Below are 20,230 nucleotides of genomic sequence, written 5' to 3'. Positions count from 1 at the left end.
TGAAGCAATTGGTTTAATTGTAATCTTTCCCAGTTTGCTACACTGGTGCCAACTACCATTTCTCTCACGTGGTTTCATTAAATACAATGGCAATTTCTGAACTGAAGGTCAAGAAAAAATGGCCCAAGAAATGCTATTTGCACACCTTACATTGAACTAAGCTCACACACAAGTGAAGTTTCAGCAGTCAGGATCTTCTATCTTGACTTAAACCACAGAAATACTAATGTCATATTCCTTACTCAGAGAATCTAGTTGTATAAATTACTGTCTCAGTCCTTATACAAATGAAAAAAAAAATTACAAACATGCACTAGTGAAGTATTTATTGTAGGGACAAACAGTGCAGCCTCACCGGTTATTGCTGCATGCTCTGTTTGCACTGTTTTTTTCACTAGTTCCTGAAAGCAGAGGATGAGAGCATCTAGCTCTGATTTTACTTTGACTTCCTGTTTTATAAAGTAGAAAACCAAACACTCAGTCTCCTGAAGCTACAGCATAAGTTAACAGTCTTTTTATTTACAGAGCTATGACTTTTTTTGTACACTTAGCAAATGCTTTAAGACTGTATCATTTGTCTCTGCTTATTTTCTCAGAGAGACTAGGACTATATAGCAGCTGCTTAGGTGTCTTTCAGCTGAATTCTCCACCATGGTGACAGTCATGGCTCTCTGCTCACAGGTGCAGGCTTCGGCGGCTCTTCTCACTGCCCTTTCACTTTCTGGGAAGTCTAAAAGGGAGAAAAGTTACTGGATGGTGCTGTGGTTAATGTGGAAATGTGGGAGTCAGGTCAGGACTCCCTCTTAGCTCTGCTCACAGTTCTCAGGAATCTTTCATGTTGGCTCATATTATCATGAAAATGTCTACAAATGTGTTACAGTTGTATGCATAAGAGTATAATTAACTGCCTGGTTGCTGTGGTGCTTACATATATTGAAGGAAGATGTGTAGTCAATGCCTTTTTTATCCTTTGTTGCTTTATGCTTTTCCTCAGTCTTTATTGCTGAAACAAATTGATTTCTTACTTCCCAAGTCTATGAAGAGTAAAAATTTGGGTTAGACCAAAGGTCCATGTAGTCCAGTATCCTGACACGGACAGTGACCAGTAAGTACCATTTTCTTAGGGAAGGGTGGGAGAAGAAAGCTTTGTAATGAAATATATTGTGATTCCTCCCTAGATTACACTTTGAGCCCCTGGTGATCCCTGCTTAGAGACTCTTACCCAACAGTGGCAGTATTGTATTTAAACAGCAGGTTTTTGTATTTAAACAGTGTTTTTTCTCCCATGAGCTGATTTTGGAACTCATATAAACATTATGTAGGAAACAGCTGCACAGCACAGTGAGGTATGATATGAAGCATCTCCTTCTCCTTCCTACTAATTTGTACCTCTCCAGATTAATTTGTCTTAGTTCTTGCATGTGAAGAGACAGCTACTTGCCTTCTGTAGTCAACCCACAATCTGACAGCTCACTATTGTGTTCCTTCCCTCCTGCCCAATCATTTGTTGTTCAGGGTGAGCAGTTCTGATCCCCAAATCCTCCTGCTGTGTGCCTGACCTAGTTCTTTGTCCTCTCCAGGTGGGAGAAAGAGAACCAAACCATGTATTTAAGATGTAGGCTCACTGAGGATAACATAATGCTGAGTGACTATTTCTTTCCTAATAATACAGATTCCCTAATAATCCGTAGCACTTTTTTATTTACGTTGTTTTTTCTTCTGCCAGTTCCTGTGTTCTGCAATTTCTTACCTTGGAGTTAACAGGAAATTTACCTAACAACTATAACAAAACAGTGTTTTGGATTTCTTGCATAGAAATTGTTCTGCAATGCTTATAGATGCTGTTATCTAAAACAGTAACATTGAAATCTGGGGAATGATCTCTATCTTCTAAAATCTTAAAAGAAAGCATAACCTCTACTGACTTGTACAGGAAAGAAGGCCTAGAGAAACAGTTTTGGCATAAGCTCGTGGTAAAAGCAAGATGGTTACAACAGTGAAGTAAGATAATAACTCCCCTACCATCCATGTGTGAAGCTATCAGAGAAGTAACCACTAAGTGTTGACTCTAGGCAATGGCTCCAGCACGATGATGCTCTCCTTGCACAGATACTGCCTCTGCTGGCTTTGGTCTGTATGTTTTTTTAACTATCACACCTACCTGTTGCTCACCCAGCAAAAACATCACTCCACCTTACCCTCTGAGCTACCCTTGGCCACAGGCAATCATTTCTTCACCCTTTCTTCAGGCCCCTCAGTTCCTCCCTCGGCCATACACACTCCTCTATCTCATTGTCTCATTTCAGAGTCACTTCCCACAACTCAGCCTACAGTAAATAATTATCCTTTTGACCTCCCTATTTCTTCCTGCTTTCTCTCCCACCGTGCATCACTTAAGTGTCACCCAATGGCATCTTCTCATCCAGCCACCTCTCCTCCTGCCTGAATTGCTGATACAATTCATGATGGTCATTCCCTGAGTTTCTTCAGCTTCCATTTCCCGCTCCACTCTGCACCCTTTCCTTCTAAACGCTATGTCTGCTTTGTTATCCTGCAACATCCATTCTTGTTCCTGGGAAAGTTCAATTCCATAAATCCTCTCCACAAATCCACTTCCTTCATTTCCACCAGCCTTCATCAACCTTATCTACAACTGCTGCTGTTAGTATGCTGGCTTTCACTCCAGCCTTTATAGGACTGCTTCTCTTTGTGCAGAGCTGCACCAGTAGCCCCAGGGAGAACAGTTTCCTTTCCTGGACACCTTAGGTGCTGGAGATCTCCATGTTTAATATGCTCCAAGGGGCATAAAATTCTGACCATACCCACATTACCAGATAAATGGGTGGATATACAGATAGACAGATCAGTCAATGACTGATCAGTTGATCTCCTGTGATACCTTTTTCAAATAAAGTTCAATAAAATCCACCCATCTCCTCTGATCTCCTGTCTTTCCTGTTTCCTTCCTCTGTCACATTGAACTCTTCTCTCCCCAGAGAGGTGGAGATTATTTTTTTTTGCTTGCTTTTCATTTGTTCTCTTTCACTCTCCCTGGCATTGATGCACCTCAACTCCATTCTGCCTTCCTCCTCTCTGTGACTTTGGGTCTTTGCTTTCTTCTGCTCTTTATTGCTTTCAAAGGTCCCATGCCTGAAAAAAAAAGAAAAAAACATTCCACGCCCCAAAGCTGCCTCACTCAAGAAAGTACATTCTTTTTCACATGAAGCTCCAGCCTCTTTCTTCCAGCCATAAACTAAAACATGATGTTTACCAATACCAGAATCTTATCTCCTGCTCACTCCCAGATCTCTGTCTCTCCCATGGATTTTTATCTGGGCCTCATCTTATCTTAGCTCTGTGCTGCTTTTCTCTTCTATCTGGAAGCTGCTGACTTCCTGTTTCTTGATCACAATTGGTCCTGGTCTCTTGTGGCTCTTTGATCTCTCTGCTCAGTGCCTTACATTTAGTATCTGTCATCTATTACATCTCTATTTTCCTCTGTCAGCCTTCACAGGTTCCTTTTCCCCCTTATCTCCCTCTCACTACTACTTCTTCTGCTCAGAGTGTTTCAGTTTTGCATTTTATTGGTAGCTCATTCCCTATCTCTTTCATCTGTTGGTCTGTCATTAGGCAACCTCTTGCATAATTCACCATCACATTAATACAGGAAAGTCTTGACAACATAGCTGTCCCTTCTAGACCCATGTTACTACTCACAACATTGTCCTTGCACATCTCTCATTCCTCATCCCGTTCACTCAAGACCTTCATCTGTCCTGTATTTGTACCACTCAACAGGTTGCTCTGTGGTTTGCAGGGGCAGTGGACCACATCTGAGCTTCTCACTGCCCATCCCATGCCCCTGATTGTCCCAGGGGGATGATCAAGAGGTGCTGTTTCAGGTTGCAAAGCTCCCTGTACTGCAAAAGGTGAAGGGGCCTCCAACAGGTTGCCTCAGTACTGAGGGGTTGATGTGCTGTAGCACATCCTAAGGTTCTTGATATTCAAGCCTTTCCAGACTGGGGTCTCTGGGCCTCTCCAGACCCCAAGACTGAGGTCTTGGTTGGAGGATACCATGATTCTCTTCCAACTCAGAGACCAGGGCTTCTTTCTGCTTAAACAAGTACTGAGATGACTGATGTATGACCAGGTGTCTCCTTAGAATCATAGAATCATTTACATTGGAAAAGACCCTTAAGATCATCAAGTCCAACCATTAACCTAACACTGCCAAGGCCACCACTAAACCGTGTCCCTAAGCGCCATGTCTACACATCTTTAAAATACCTCCAGGGGTGGTGACTCAACCACTTCCCTGGGCAGCCTGTTCCAATGCTGGATAACCATTTTGGTGAAGAATTTTTTCCTAATATTCAATCTAAATCTCCCCTGGCACAACTTGAGGCTATTTCCTCTTGTCCTATCACTTGCTACTTGGGAAAAGAGACTAACAACCACATTTCAGGTGAAACATATTGTAGAGACCGATAAGGTCTCCCCTCAGCCTCCTTTTCTCTAAACAACCCCAGTTCCCTCAGCCACTCCTTGTAAGACTTGTTCTCCAGACCCTTCACCAGCTTTGCTGCCCTTCTTTGGACACACTCCAGCATCTCATTGTCTTTCTTGTAGCAAGGGGCCCAAAACTGAATGCAGTATTTGAGATGCGGCCTCACCAGTGCTGAGTACAGGGGGACAATCCCTTCCCTGTCCCTGCTGGCCACACTATTTCTGATGCAAGCCAGGATGCCATTGGCCTTCTTGGCCATCTGGGCACACTGCCAGCTCATATTCAGCCAGCTATCAATCAACACCCCCAAGTCCTTTTCCACCAGGCAGCTTTCCAGCCACTCCTCCCCAGGCCTGTAGCCTTGCCTGGGGTTGTTGTGACCCAAGTGCCAGACCCGGCACTGAGTCTTGTTGAATCTCATACAATTGGCCTCAGCCCATTAATCCAGCCGGTCCAGATCCCTCTGTAGATCCTTCCTACCCTCAAGCAGATCAACACCCCTTGCCCAACTTGGTGTTGTCTGCAAACTTAATGAGGATGCACTTGATCCCCTTGCTCAGATCATTGATAAACTGAACTGGGCCCAATACTGAGCCCTGGGGAACATCACTTGTAACCAGTCACCAACTGCATTTAATTCCATTCACCACAACTCTTTGGGCTCGGCCATCCAGTCAGGTTTTTTTACTCAGCAAAGAGTACACTCATCCAAGCCATGAGCAGCCAGTTTCTCCAGGAGAATGCTGTGGAAAATGGTGTCAAAAGCTTTACCAAAGTCCAGGTAAACAACATCCACAGCTTTTCCTCATCCCCTAAGTGGGTCATCTTGTCATAGAAGGAGATCAGGTTAGCCAAGCAGAACCTGCCTTTAATAAACCCATGCTGACTGGGCCTGATCACCTGCTTGTCCTGTACATGCCACGTGATGGCCCTCAAGATGATCTGCTCCATAACCTTCCTTGGCACCGAGGTCAGGCTGACAGGCCTGTAGTTCCCCGAATCCTCCTTCCAGCCCTTCTTGTAGATGGATGTCATATTTGCTGACCTTCAGTCAACTGGGACCTCCCTGGTTAGCCAGGACTGCTGATAAGTGATTGGAAGTGGCTTGGAGAGCACTTCTGCCAGTTCCCTCAGTACACTTGAGTGAATCCCATCCTTGATACACCTAGTGCTCTCCAGATTCTTCAGGAGTCTGCACACCTCTGCAAGTTCATGTACTGCTTCCAAACATTGACCTAGGTGTCCTGGAACCAGCCAACAGAATTCTGGCACTAGGCACAGACATCTGCCTGAGCAGTTCTTAACTCACAGCATGGCATAGGAGGTGCCTTCACCCAGCTGGGCTTCAAAGCACAGAGTACTCTTCCAGTGCACAAGTTAACCCTCAGGTTGTAGAGAGGGGAGGTGGAAAGCAACATCTCTGACTGTGAGTTTCAAAGAAACTACAATGCAACTTAATGTGTTGACTGAGAATTAAGGCAGTTACTCTTTGTGATTTTTTTGTGCTGTGGAATTTTGAGTTCAGTGATACTCAAATGTTTAAAAAGGGGGAAAATCATTTAGGCTGCACAGCTCCTTGCTGCTCCTTCCCATCCTATACCACTATTCTAGGGATCAGAGCCAAGTGTCCTACTTTGCAGTGTTCAGAGCATGCAGCAGCCAATATATCTGCGGAGACACCTCTCAGATTTTTGTCTATCTCCCCAAATCCTCAAAGCTTAAGCCTTTAGGTGCATTAATTATTCCTTATAAAGTACAAATAAAAAGACTTGTGCTATGTCTTTCCTGCCATCTTACTACTCCTGATAGCTATAACCCTGAGTTATTACCAACCAACCTCCCCTTTCTTACCTTCAGGGATGCTACTGAAAGAATGTTAATACAAAAACATCAAACCACCTAAAGCAGGGGATTGGTCTGGAAATAACAAGATTTAGAGAAAAAAAAATGAAGTATTATATTTTAGCCTGTCTTTGGACTTTTATATTTTTTGCCTGAATCTTTGACGTTTTGGCATTAAGTAATAAATAATAATGATGACCCCATTACTCCCTTACTTTAAACAAGCAGTCATTACTGTCACTTTTGATTCACAAAGGAGAAATTGAAGTACATGGAGTTGACGTGACTTTTCCAAAGCTACCCAGCAAGGTAGAAGTCATGTTGTGTAAAATTTAAACATCCCGAGTCCCAGTCCTCTATTCATTATGTCCATGAAATTCAGATGTGAGTGTGCTTAAACCACATACTGGCAGCTTTAAGTGGAAATGACATTTGCCTCCTTTCACCCCTGAACTCTGACTACTTGCCCGAGATGGTGGTGTGAGACAAAGGAGGCAGGAAAAACCTGAAGAATTAACCCTAGTGCAATTTTTTGTTGTTGCTTTCTTTAGTTATTCTAGGTGGTGTTTAGCAACCTTTTTGCTAAGCTGCACTGTCTACCTGAAGAGAGGACTCTGCAGGAGGGCAGACTGCATTACACAGAGCCAGACCTAAGCACCACCCCTTAAACACAAAGGAGGAGAGGAAGCCAGAAGCACTTGGTTAACCTCATCATCTCTGCTGTTGATGTGGTCCATGTGGTGCTGTGGTCAGGGGTACTCATCACATGGGGTCAGCTCTCCACATTCGAGCAAACACAAACTCCCTGCAAAATCATGCTGTTTTCTGGCAGGGAAACTGCGACACTGTGAGTAAAGGAGCCATGTGGAACATGGTAAAATCAAACAAGACTTTGGCATCTGGTAGATAGACGTGGCATGCTGGGTAGACAGCACCCTCAGTTAGCCCCAGAGAGAGTCAGATACACACGTGGAAGAGGGCAGTCTCTGGGAGAGGGTGAACAGCCCAGGACTGCTGCTCAACAGTGTCGGCAGAGATGCTGCTGGACTTAGAATCAGAGCTGACTCCAGAGAATATGAAGAAACAAGCTGAAGAGCAAACAGGGAGAGCAGTGACAATTTGGCTGTGATGGGAGAAAATAATCATTACAATGTGATGAACATGATACACAAGGAAACTGAGCCTTCAAGCCTTTGAGGTCTGATTATGTGGCAGCTCCAGTTTAATTTCCTGCAGCTAATTACAATGACAGTTGACAAGCAGCTGCTTCTCACTAGTTCTGTGGCTCCAGGAATGACTGCAAAGATACCTAAACATAACATTTAGCAGAACAGATAGTTTATGAGATTTAGAATGGCAGGCTGAAAAGAAATAATTAAATATCCAGAATTGTGGTTGCTATGAAAGCTGAAAAAGATGATTATTATCATCTATTTTTGATTTTTTAAAAAGTACTAATGTCAGGAAGAATTATACAGATCACAGAGTTCCTCTTACTGGGAGCTGAGACTGATGGGAAGAAGTAAGAAAATTCCTGAAGCAAATGAAAGGAAGAAGCTGTATCCTGAAAGGAAGGACAATTCCTACAAAGTTAAGGCATATATACAACCTGCCTAACAACCTGGTGCCTGGCCAAATAATAAGCCACTATAGCAATGGCAGATGGGAATGCTGGGTTAGCTAGGGAAGTGAGAAGTGCTATGGGAGACCCAAAGATGGTGACAGCTGGTGAACTGAGAACACCCCAAGTCCCTAAATGAAACTTCTGCCATCAGGCTGTTGTGAAAGTGCCAGTAGAGAAACTTTGACTGTTGCAATGGGGACTGCCAGCAACATCAGGTGCTGGTGCTAGAGGGGTATCGAAGGGGTGAACCAGGAGACAACAGATTGCAAAATGCAGATTTAGTCAAGTGGAAGTGGTTTGCTCTACCAAGCAGGTGAAGAATCTGACATCAGCCTGGGGTGAGGACATTATGCCCAGGAAGTTGTGGCCTACAGCCTCCTGAGGAGGTATGTCATGGTTTGGCATTTCTCATCTTGTTGCTGTCCCACACACTCAATGTTGTCTTCAATTTCCACTGAAGACTGAGCACTCACGAATATCAGAACTGCTGAAGAAGGTACATGCCTGCTGGTAGGACTTCTCTTCCTCCAGTACTGTTATCCAGCACAGTTGTATGGGACACCCAAATAGACCCAGACGTGCAGCATCACATTTTTCATCTCCTGTACTTGAGACTGGAGGTGTAGAGATACCATTGCTATGCCATAATTTGGTCAGTAGCTAAGACTGACCACCTCCCATCCCAGTCTCAATATCATAGAGGACAGATGACTGTAGTTTAAGACCAGGTTGTCATAGGATACATTACTTGTTTATTTTATTAAAGTTGTAAATTAACTTATTAAAGTGGTTATTATATTAATTCATATTTGCCCTGGAACAAGCCAGAACATTAGCACTGGAGTGTTGCCCAGACATCCAACCTTCCCAAACTTACCTTTTTCATAAGATTCAATGAAGTGGCACTTGTGTGACTCTTTGCCTTACTCATATTTGGTACCTTAAGAAGTGAGCACATCAAACAGAACAGAACTGGCACATCTTTCTTAATCTACTGGATTTATTCCATATTTGAAAAAATACAAACCAGTATTATTGACTTCAATGCATAACTGACAGAGAGCTCTGCAGACTGGAGTGTTTGTGCTTTACTATTTGAGCTTTTGAGGCCCAGACCCTGGTATGTAGAAGGAATATATTTAAACGAAGAATGTAATTACACATTAATAATTAGAATATAGTTGACATCTCTGACCATAGGAGGAGCCATTGTGTCTGGAAGGTTGTGCTTTATGTAGTAAAACATAAAAATTAATAACATGTCATAGCAGATTATTAAGATTGATATTCATACGAATCAGATCAGTTACCACACTACATGTAATGGGAAAGCTCTGTTGAACCCCACAAGCTGTTTTGGGCTTGTTATTCAATTTTTTGTCATGAAAATTTTGTTGGAAAGCAAGATCCTTGGCAAAAGCAACTTCAAAGCTGTGGGAGTCAGGTTTTAGTGTGGGTTGTCTCTGATGTCCTGAGCATGAATATCCCACCTTGTCTTACTTAATGGACTGACTCAGCAGAGACCATACTCGCCAAGACCATGGGAGGACGGGCGCTCTCTTCAAGAGGGAAGAAGCCTTTAGTTCACACCAACCTTTCTCATAAAGTGAAGGCAGTGGAAATCTGGGGAGTAAAGGTGAGCTATGGATTGATAAAGAGAAAAATCCTGTTACTAGGTCTACACAAGCATAGAACCCTGGGCTAATGTTAAAGTTTTTGTTGTCTGATAATTAATCAATGTGCGAACTGGATAAGTAACTTACACAAAATATCACTTGCAAACAAACACCAGTTTGGGTCTATCTGTCTCCTCCAGCTCTTATTTCATCAAAGCAAGATCATGTTTCTTGCCCTTTCTCCCAACTGTTTCTGTCTCTACAGTCTGTGCACTGGTAGGACAGGTTGTCTGGCTTCTGTCTCACATCCCAGGGACCTGCTGCAGCTTTTCTTATCAGATCCTCTGGCTACAGCGTCCCTCCTGCAGCCCTAAGGCTCCACAAAGAACAGAAGGAAAATCCTGGGCGCATACCTAGCTGCAGACTTCACCTTCCTAGGAGGACAGCCAGCTATTTTTGCTGACTCTGCTAACATGTTTGAATTGTTGAATCTGCTGCTGTCTTCTACACTGCTTAATATTTTATTTGGCACCAATGAGCTTGTAATATTTCTGTAAAGACACATCGTGTGTGAGGCCATCCAGATGTAACAACTTCTGTACTTTAGTGATATAATAAATAATGCTATATTTTTATGATTAAACTTGCTGATTCATATACTTACAAACATGCTTTCTGAAGGAATCCATGTGATGATTGTTTTTATCAGGCCTCCAGGGTCTGCTTATAAAAAAGTGGTTGATTTTTATAAACTGAAAGAGTCAAAAAGACCGTGCACATAATAGAGAGGGGAAATGCCCCTAGCAGGGACTGCTGTTGAGAGCACAGAAAACTGGTTTCTTGACCATTTGAAATACTTTAAAATGCAATTAAAAAGTAAACTATTTTACCAAGATACAGTAAAAATCTTACAATTTTCATATTTTCAGCACCCAAGTAAAATGCATTCTAAACCACTTCAAGCTTTTTAATATATTAAGCAACAGCTCTAGAAGAAATCAGTCGTCTTTAAATTGGAGAAGGTATGTTCACAGATACATAGTGTCTAGTGCTTGTAATGGGTGCTGAAGAAATCCACTGCAGTAAAATGCTGTATAAGCAGAGTGCATATTCTGGTAAAAAGCCTTTTAAAACTGCAGATATACTTTAAAATGGATCAAATATTTACATTTTATTAATATTTTACCAAAATATACAACCTTGTATTGAATCAACAGATTAAATTTTAACACTGGTAGAATTGTAAAAGAAATACTTTTTGAAAAGTACCAGGAATGTGATAGACCAAATGTGTTCTTGACCTAGTGCTAGTCAATGAACGTTCTTTGCAAGAAAACAGTATATCATAACTGGTAAAGTTTACATGTAGACTGATAAATAATTTTTATAAGTGTTGGTAAGTTATATAAGCTGCATAAACCTAGTCTGCTCAAACAACACATTGAAGATGTAGGCAACCTATTTCAAAAAGTGCCATTTGCAGTTGTAAATCTGGCAGCAGGGGGCTAAGGACTAAACCACCCCATGGGGAGATGTAGAAGTAATGAAAGCCAGAAGGACAGCCACAGTGTTGGCACCTGGTGGAGAGAAGATGCGTGAATAGAGCCCATGAGCAGACCTGAAAATTATTCATGTGACATACAGTGTTTTCACAGAATCACAGGCTGGTTGAAGTTGGAAGGGACCTTCGGAGGTCACCTGGTCCCAACTCCCCTGCTCAGTCAGGGCCACCTAGAGCCAGTTGCCCAGGATAGGTTTTATTACATTTGCAGGCATTTAAATTAAAACAGAGTGCTTGCCAGTAAAGTACAGGAAAAATTCATAACAAATGCTATGTAACTAGTTGCAGGCTAGATAGTTACACATGTGTGTGTGCCTGAGGTATACACTTATATTGTAGATAAATATTGCCTGCCAATCTTTCTGTTGCCTTTTTCTTTTTTCCTTTCGATATGCCAGTTGGCTCGTGTTCACAAGTTTGGAAACTGGCTCACAGAATATAAACAAACTTAATTGAATTTCATAGATCTCTGGGTGAGTTGTATGTGCCAATTAAAATTTCATCATGGTTCTTGTTAAAGGCTGGAAGAAGGATTTCACAATATTCTTCGGGTGCTGACACAATCGCATGTCATTTTCCATTTCGAGTCCCCGGGGAGGAAGATGGAAGCACCGCTTACTGCTGATCTAGTTTGTCACTTGGGCCACAGGTAGGGCAAACCTGCAGATGCATCAAAATCTGTGGCTTGTGTCAAAAAAATAGTGAAAACAAGAATAAGCAAAGAAAAATTGTAACCAAACATTTCATTTGGGCACTTTCAAAAGAAAACATTTTGGTCTTTCATTTCATAATGGCATTTCCAGCACTAAACTTTAAGCGAAAATGTTCAAAAATGCAAGCAAAAGTGTGTTTCTTCCCAAGCTTTTTTTTTTTTTTTTTCCCCCCTCCAGTACATATAAATCCTTTCATTTTGCTTAAACAAAACGTGTCTGGTTTGGTCTGAGATGGGGCATGACTTCAATCTGTAGAGAGAACTCTTCTACACACATATCTCTATTTATGAAACACACATATGAAAGAGAAAAACAATGAATGGCAGTCAAGCATGGATGAAGCTTCTGGGACACAATGTGTGTGTCCAGAGTCTACTCATTTCCAGAGTACATCCTGCTCCCCCGTGTACATCTCCTTCACTATAAGTTATCTTCCAGACTGGTCAACTCAAAGCATTTTTTGATCTAGCAAACTTCTTCTACCCCAGCCACACAGCTTAGCAACATCCCGATCAACATTTTTGTCAGATCAAGAAGACTGGGACAATGGAAATACTAACTGCTTCCTCCTTGCATTGCACATCCCAGAGATCTGTACAATCTGGAGGTGAGAGAATGTCTTTCAAAATGCTGTGGCTGTTGAAAGGGACTGTCCTAGTGGACAGCTTTCTAAATCTCGCTTTCTTCGAAGACTTCCTCAGTTGTCTCTCCAGTGGTGACTTCTTCGCTGCTGTCTGACATGCTTGCCCGTGGACAAGATGGGAGAGTACATCCTGTCTCTGGGCTGAGATCTGTCCTCTGCTTCACTAGCACCTGCTGGAGCTGCATGCCCCAGGGCTCACTTGCCTCCAGGGACAAGTGGTGTTTGCTGCCAAGGTGCTGGTTTTTTTCTTTCTGTGAACATTTCCGAAGGTATTTTATGTTTTCCCCAAGAAAGCAGAGCTTACAGCCAAAGGGATCTGCGAGCAGGAAGCGGGACCACTGCTTCTGGAGCTCTGCTTTCACCTGGGAGGAGAAGAAAACAGTCTGTCCACGGTGATGTCTTGTGACCACCCTGCGGTCCACTGACCAAAATGCTAGTTGTAAAATGAGAGGGACTGTGGAAGTGCTGAGCTTCCTGCCCCTTTGGGGTGCACCGCATGCCTGGCAAGGTTCTTGTGGTGTAAAAACAGACTTGTTTGCCAAGTCAGTCTTAAGAGTTCATCCTCTTCACTCTAAGTTAGGTTTTTCCTAGCCCCTGAATCTCTGATACACTGTGATCTTAATGCTCGTGTGTGTGACAGCTTAAGTGACTTTCATGTTTATAACCTGATGAAGTGAGGATGAGGAAAGCCCAAGGGCTGTGGAAATGAGCACCATGCAGCTTTGTTGGAGTGCTGTGCTTGGATATCATCTGATTTGTTTTGTTAAAGCCTCTTATCTGGCAGCCTGCCTTAAATCCTCAGCACTGAGTGTGCAGCTGCCTTGCATCACCCAAGCCAGCACTACAGACGGAGGAGCAGGACATGCCCTTCCTCCACCACCAGGCCCTTTGACCAGCAATCTCAGCTGGACCAGGAGGTAGAAGGCCAAAAAACTTTTAACTGCTGATGAGAGATGCTAGCAGTTCTGTGCCCTTCACAAATGTTAGACAAATGCTCCTGTATTGCAGACAAGTGCCAGCTCTCTTTTTTATTTAAGTAGTTCCAAAATTGTTCCAGGTTTCCTCGTTAAATATTAGGAACCTATGGCGTACCTTTTGTATAAAGCCTATCTGTTTGTTTCACTGGTGCCTTTAAGAACGAGTCCAAATTCATGTACCTTTTTCAGTGTAGTGTGTACCATACCAGCTGGCTGTGCCAGGCTCTGAAGTGCTACTGACACCTGATATGTGTCTTTTTATTGCAAGTAGTGGAAGTCTGCACCCCGATGAAATATAAGGGAAGTACAGACAGTGAGATTCAACTTACAAAACATTTAAAATTAAGTGACATTAATTCCACAGTCTACATAACATAATTTTCTGAGGTAGCTTGTAACAAGGCAGTGTGATAAGGCAGGGGTAGCATGCAGCTGTGACGGTGATGAAGGCACGGGGTTGTATATGGCCAGAAGCAGAGCCAGTAGATCAAGAGAAGTGATTGTTCTCCTTTACTCAGTAACTGTTAGACTACCTCTGAATACTGCATCTAATTTTGGGCCCTGAGTAAAAGAACTGTGTTGAACTTATCAGCGGAGATCAGGGCTGAAGCACTTGCCCTATGAGGACAGGCTGAGTGAGTGGGGCTCATTCACACTGAAGGCCTAGGAGGAGATCATGGAGGAGATGGAGCCAGTCACTCTGCAGAGGTGTTTGGTAGGGACACAAGAGACAGTGATCATAAATTGAAATCAAAAAGGGAAGTTCTAAAAGAATATATGGAAAATATGTTTGCTCCTGAGTACAGTGAAGCACTGGAACAAAGGACCATAGAGGTGGTGGAACCTCTGTCCTTGGCGGGGGTGAAAGCTCAGCTGGACAAAACCCTGAGCAACCTGGTCTGAATTCAGTCTTCACCCTACATTGGGCAGCAGCTTTCTGTGCTGTCGTCTTGCATAAGAGCCATCACGGATCTGCCTAAATCCTGGCATGGAGAAAATTGAATCCCCAGCTGTGCCTTGAGGCATAGCAGGAGTCAGTTTCCAGACAAGGAATACCCCCACATTAAGCTTAGGGATGTCCTGAACAATGCATGCATTAAATTATTTTTTTCAACATGTTGCTGTCTAAAATATTAAAGCACCCCAAATTTGGTTGCTTTAGAGAATCACAGAATCACAGAATCATCTAGGTTGGAAAGGACCTTGAAGATCATCCAGTCCAACCGCTAACCCAGCACTGACAGTTCCCAACTCCACCAGATCCCTCAGCGCTGGGTCAACCCGACTCTTGAACACCTCCAGGGATGGGGACTCCACCACCTCCCTGGGCAGCCCATTCCAATGCCTGACTACCTGTTCTGTAAAGAAAAACTTCCTAATATCCAGTCTAAACCTTCCCTGGTGCAACTTGAGGCCATTCCCTCTTGTCCTATCGCTTACTACTTGGCTCAAGAGACTCATCCCCCCTCTCTGCACCCTCCTTTCAGGGAGTTGCAGAGGGCCATGAGGTCTCCCCTCAGCCTCCTCTTCTCCAGACTAAACCCCCCCAGTTCCCTCAGCCGCTCCCCATCAGACCTGTGCTCCAGACCCTGCACCATCTTCGTTGCCCTTCTCTGGACATGCTCGAGTAAGTAAACTAAGAGAGGGTTTAGCCTGGCCAAACATGAAGTCTGGGATTTGATCTGATTAAAGGAGTGGGGTTTACATGGCTGGCCATAAGCCTCTACTGGTATTTCAGACACCCCAGTGTATCCATGCCTTCACAGCGCTGTACTACTCAGGCTTCAGTGGAGATACTTTGCATTTGAATCCCAAACCTGTCAGAGGTCTTGCTGTTCTCTTAGTACAAAACAGTTATACCAGTTCAAAAGAATGCATGCGTGCTCTTGAATAATCAGAGCTAGTTAGTGTGTTCACCCTTCTTGGAGTCATTAATATATTTTACTAATCAACTAAAAATGTGTCTCATAGCATTGTCTCTTACCTCTCCATTAGCAAAGCAGTATAAAACTGCTACAAAAAAACCCTGTAAGAGAAAGACAATAAGAGGTAAAAGTTAGTGTACAGGAAATACCTGAAGTTTCAGTTTAAAGATGACATTAATGTTAAAGCCATAAGTATAAACAATGCTTCTTAGTTTTCAAAAAGGAAAGTAGTTGCCTTTATTTACTTATTATTGAAGTACCCATTAACTTGTTTTCATATGGTGCCTTAGCAAATGTAGGACACATTTGGTGCAGATGCTGAAGAACAGAGACTATAAAACCCAGTTTGCTCTTCCATGTTATCTTCATTTTGCTACCACATAATTTTCCTTTTTTCAAACTACTGCTGTTATACTGTGGCTGCTGCTAATTCTCAATATGGTAAAACAAAAAAAAATGCAACTTGGGATCTCATTATCCATGTGCTTGTTTGAATTTGCAAATGAGACTACTGAGAGGGACCTCATTTGGGTGCTTTTTAAAAATTAGTGATATATTATGTGATTAGTGATAGTTTAAGGCTCAGCTGTATTAAGTGTTATGGCTATTTTGACTTGCCATTTTTCCTTTGAAATGGATTTAAATAAACACGTTTAAATAAAATTTAAATTCTAGAGATAAAACTTGCTTTAAACCAACCCTCAAATTACTCTTTCCATTTTCCTCTTCTCTGTCTGTATTTGATCTCAGATCAAAACATCTTAAATACATGCATCTCAGCCTAAGAGGCTGACACAGATATGCGGATTTATTACCGTTGCTTCAGGAAATGCACTTCTTTTGGTATGTCTAAACATATCTATGACACAAGTTGTGATGAAGAGAACAAATACTGTTGACTATCAGTCCGAAGGCAATGTTCATATCACAAGTAAAAAGGTGTCATAACCATATATAGCACAGCTGACATCATTCATTTTCATACTTTTCCAGAAATGTTTCTGTTTTTCTCAGAAAAGCTTAAAAAGAAATTCACATACACAGCAGCTTCAATGTTTTTTATTACATCTAGCATTAACCCAATGCATTTTGAGCCTACTGTAGTTTTCTAGCAATCCAGAAAGTTTTGGAGCCATTAATTCCTTAAGCATATGTGCAGTAGGTATGAAAAAGAACAGTTTATCTGCCACCCCAGTGGAAATGGGGGCAAGAGAATATAGCAATCACAATTGTTTTTTCTGTGTATTTTGTTTCTACTGTATTTCATGCTTCACCTGGCTTATGGTAGCAAGATATAGGTAATTTTGACATATCATTTATCAATGTAAATTTTAAATAATTCTCTGCATCTGAATTACTTCACAGAAATATGTAAAAAACATCACAAAATATTTGGTTGTTAGAGTCTATAATATATCATATTTTACTATGGAGATAAATTTTAGAATAGTACATATAGATGAGTCAGAAAGCATGGAGAGAGTTTCTGATGGATAAAACCAAATAATAGCTTAATAGCTTAAATTAATAGCTTAAAGAGCAACTTTTTATGCAGAACTGCTTCTATATCTGGAGACAGTTTTCTTTTTTGGGTGAAAAGTCCATGAAAATGTCTATGTTGGGTGGGTTTTTTGTGTCCTGAGCATGAGCTCTAAATTTGGCCTCACGGGCACCACAAGCAGAAATAGGAACTAACCTACATGGTGCTGTTAAGTCCTCTGACTTCTAAGCCTAATGATACCCAGTGCCAGAAATGTAGAAACTCACCACATTAGGAGAGAACTTTGTGAATATTAGTGGCACCTCTGTGTTGACTGTAGGTTTGTAAATCCCTATATGAACTTAGTTGACTGCTGCTGCAAGATCAGAACATGAAGTGACAGGCAGAAGCACTGTAAGATCATATCAGAAGGTGAAAATTCAGTTGATTATTCATACTGATGTTCATTTTATATCCTGATTTCTTTAATGCTTCCGCATATTAATTTTTTTTGCAATACTTGGAACTTAATACTTAGAAATCTTTGCCATCTGACATGACTTCTAAGACACACATTCTTAAAATGATCACAGTGTGAGGGAAAAAGAAGAATCAGAAATACAGAAGAAATATTCATTAGCATAATAACCAATAGGAAAGGATAGATGCATGTGTAAGCCTCACAACTGTTCTTCAGTTCTATTGACAATGGCAACATGATAAATTTCTCATAAATAGCTGGGTCTTATCCACCAGAAACCAGTGTTTTTTCCTGTGGCTAACAGCTTGCACGCACCAGTGAGCCAAGATGTTTAGATTGCTCCACTTTGTAAAGCAAAGAAGCCTCATATCTACAGCAGAACCGGTATTTAGAATTTAATTTTGTGCTCCTTGAAAATGTTTGGGTTAAAACCTCCAGATGAGATCCCAGATGTAATTGTTTTTCTTTAACAAAACAGTTTAACTGCTTTTAAAAACTACTGAGAAGATTTGCAGACTAAACAAATGTAATTATCTACAGTTTATGTGCTTTTTTTGCTAATCCCTCCACAAATAATGCTGTAGCTAAAAAAGAGAATCTGCAATAAACATTGTCTAAGATCTTTGGGTATTTTGAAAATATGTTTTGCTTCTAAAGCTGCCATGTAGCCAAGCGCATGCATGTGCCTCTGAAAGGAATGAAGTTTGTGCTTTCTAGCAGGGATGAGTAAGCTATCTTCTATATCATATTTCTTTGTACAAGCCCATAAACAAAATTTTCACTTAAAATTATTCTGTGTTTCTTAAAATAACATCTAGACAACTACAACCTCTCCAAGTAAGGATATGTCTAACTGAGGAACATGTACTCCAACACCATGTCAGCAGGGCCCCGTAGGGAGGTGGCTCTGCGTGAATTCTCTTCTGCTTGCCTGGACATTTTTCCCCTCAAGATGTAGTGGAAATATTTAATTAGAGCCTCAAGAACAGTGTCAAAACAGTGATGCATACATATGCCAGAGCACTGGTTAAAAACAAGAATTACCATAAATTGTGGAAAAAGTGCAATAATGCTTTGATGACTTCATGTCCCAGACTGTAGAACAGGGCAGACATACATCAAAGTAGTGAGTAGTAAGGACTTCTAGCCAGAGATATCACTGGATACCTCCTTAAAAAAAGGAGACGTGGAAACTGCTGTCCTTGCCTGACCAAGGTCAAGACAGGAAGACAAGGCTAAAGGGCAGCTTTTCTCAGCAGGTAGTTTAACAGGAGTACTACCTCAAAAAGTCATTACTCAGCAACTCTGCAGAACACGGATTGAAGCAGACAGCAGTACTTTGTGCCTACAGAATGACTGTCATGTCTAGTTCCTATCCTTTGTAAACTGGAGAGTAAATAGTTACAGTGAAACACATGTACACTTGTGCATAAGCTGCTACCTGAGAATCACCATTGAGTTTCAGTGGAATTCGGACTGTTTAGGACTGACCATTGTAGTGGAGTGTGGCTCCTTCACACCTTCATGCTTGCAGCCAAGGCACAGAGCTGCCAGAGCTACACTCTCATTCCTTTGCTTCTTCATTTCTTCCTACTTATGTGCTACTAAGGCAGGGTGACTGAAGGGCAGTCAGGTACAGAAACATCTCTAAAACACTCTGCTGAATGTATAGGTGAGAAACTTCTTTTCCACCTGCAGCTGCTAGTCCATCTGTTCCACCCACGTGACTGCTCTGACAAATTTTCTCCTAGGTCTAGAAATCTGTTCATGAGTACAGTACTTATTGTGAGTGTACATATATGAGGCCATAGTGTCACTTTTCAGATACGGTGAATGAACAACAGCCTTTAGGGAAATGGAGCCCAAACTCTGGATGAGGACAGACATTCTCATAGCTATGATTTTTAGGGGGTAGAAAAGCTTCCTACACAGACATTTCAAATGGAGTATTGCAGGAATGAACCTAGTTTGTTACTCTTTCACCTGATGAATTGATGGTACTTCCTGAACTGCCTAGTTCTTTCAGAAGACAGCAAGAAAGCTCCTTCTCTGCTCAGGAAAGCTAAATTGCTACCTGATTTACCTTGTGTGCCTTCTGAGAGAACTAGATATATGGCAATTGCATCAAAAAGAGACTCTCTTAAAATCTTTCTTAGAATTTATAAATGGAATCCCATAAGGACTTGAACTTTATGCAGTCTCCTTTCATAATTATTTGTAACCAAAATGGGAGGAGTTCTCCTGTTGGTCAAGCTGAAATGATTACCAGGAGGAAAAATAGCTCCCTATAGAGATATGGGGGTAGTAGATATGAGACACATGTTTACAGGTGTTGACATTGCAGACTTAAATCTCGGGACGCATGAGAGGAAAATGTAGAAGTGATCTTTTTACTGCTGGGAGAAAATACCAAAAGTCCTTTAACCACTAGGAATGCAGCAAATATAAGCATCTAACAGTTAAGAAACTATATTCAGTGGGGAGTTAAATGCTGTGACTCAAGGTTGAATACTCAGGCCTGTACAACTGCAGTTTTTCTCACGTGTCAAGTTAGTGCTAAGCTCCTGAATATACTGAATGAGGTGGAGGATAGGGCCCTGGGCACCTAGTCTGGGACTCACAATAGCCCAGTAACTGGAAGCTGGGATGTAAAGCAACCAAGAAAAAAATGTCAAAGCAGAAAATGCAACTGCTTCAGTTATTCCTTGCATGGAATTAGACACCTGTGTTAAGGATCCAGCTATAGTCAGTGGGTCAATGCTCTTTTCTTCAAAGGAGGAAAAGCTGGAAGTTGTGATATAGCCCATATTTTGCTCAATAACCTGGAAGTATGGGAAATACCTAGTGCCTCCCCACAGGCA

General features: G+C 41.8%; 1 protein-coding gene across 1 annotated transcript in view; it reads right to left on the bottom strand.

The window, feature by feature from the left end:
* Positions 1 to 12,532: 12,532 nt before the first annotated feature.
* The window catches only part of GLP2R (glucagon like peptide 2 receptor), a 40,731-nt gene continuing 33,033 nt past the window's right edge, over positions 12,533 to 20,230 (bottom strand). Inside the window, exons 12-13 of the mRNA XM_074889129.1 lie at positions 15,468 to 15,509; positions 12,533 to 12,868 (exon numbers count right to left, since the gene is read on the bottom strand). Coding sequence (XP_074745230.1) covers positions 12,533 to 12,868; positions 15,468 to 15,509 — 378 coding nt within the window. The remainder of the gene's footprint in view (positions 12,869 to 15,467; positions 15,510 to 20,230) is intronic.

Source organism: Strix uralensis, chromosome 19 (genome assembly GCF_047716275.1).
Source record: "Strix uralensis isolate ZFMK-TIS-50842 chromosome 19, bStrUra1, whole genome shotgun sequence".
Lineage (NCBI taxonomy): Eukaryota > Metazoa > Chordata > Aves > Strigiformes > Strigidae > Strix > Strix uralensis.
Note: the sequence above shows the minus strand (reverse complement) of the source record. Positions and strands in the feature narration are given on the sequence as shown.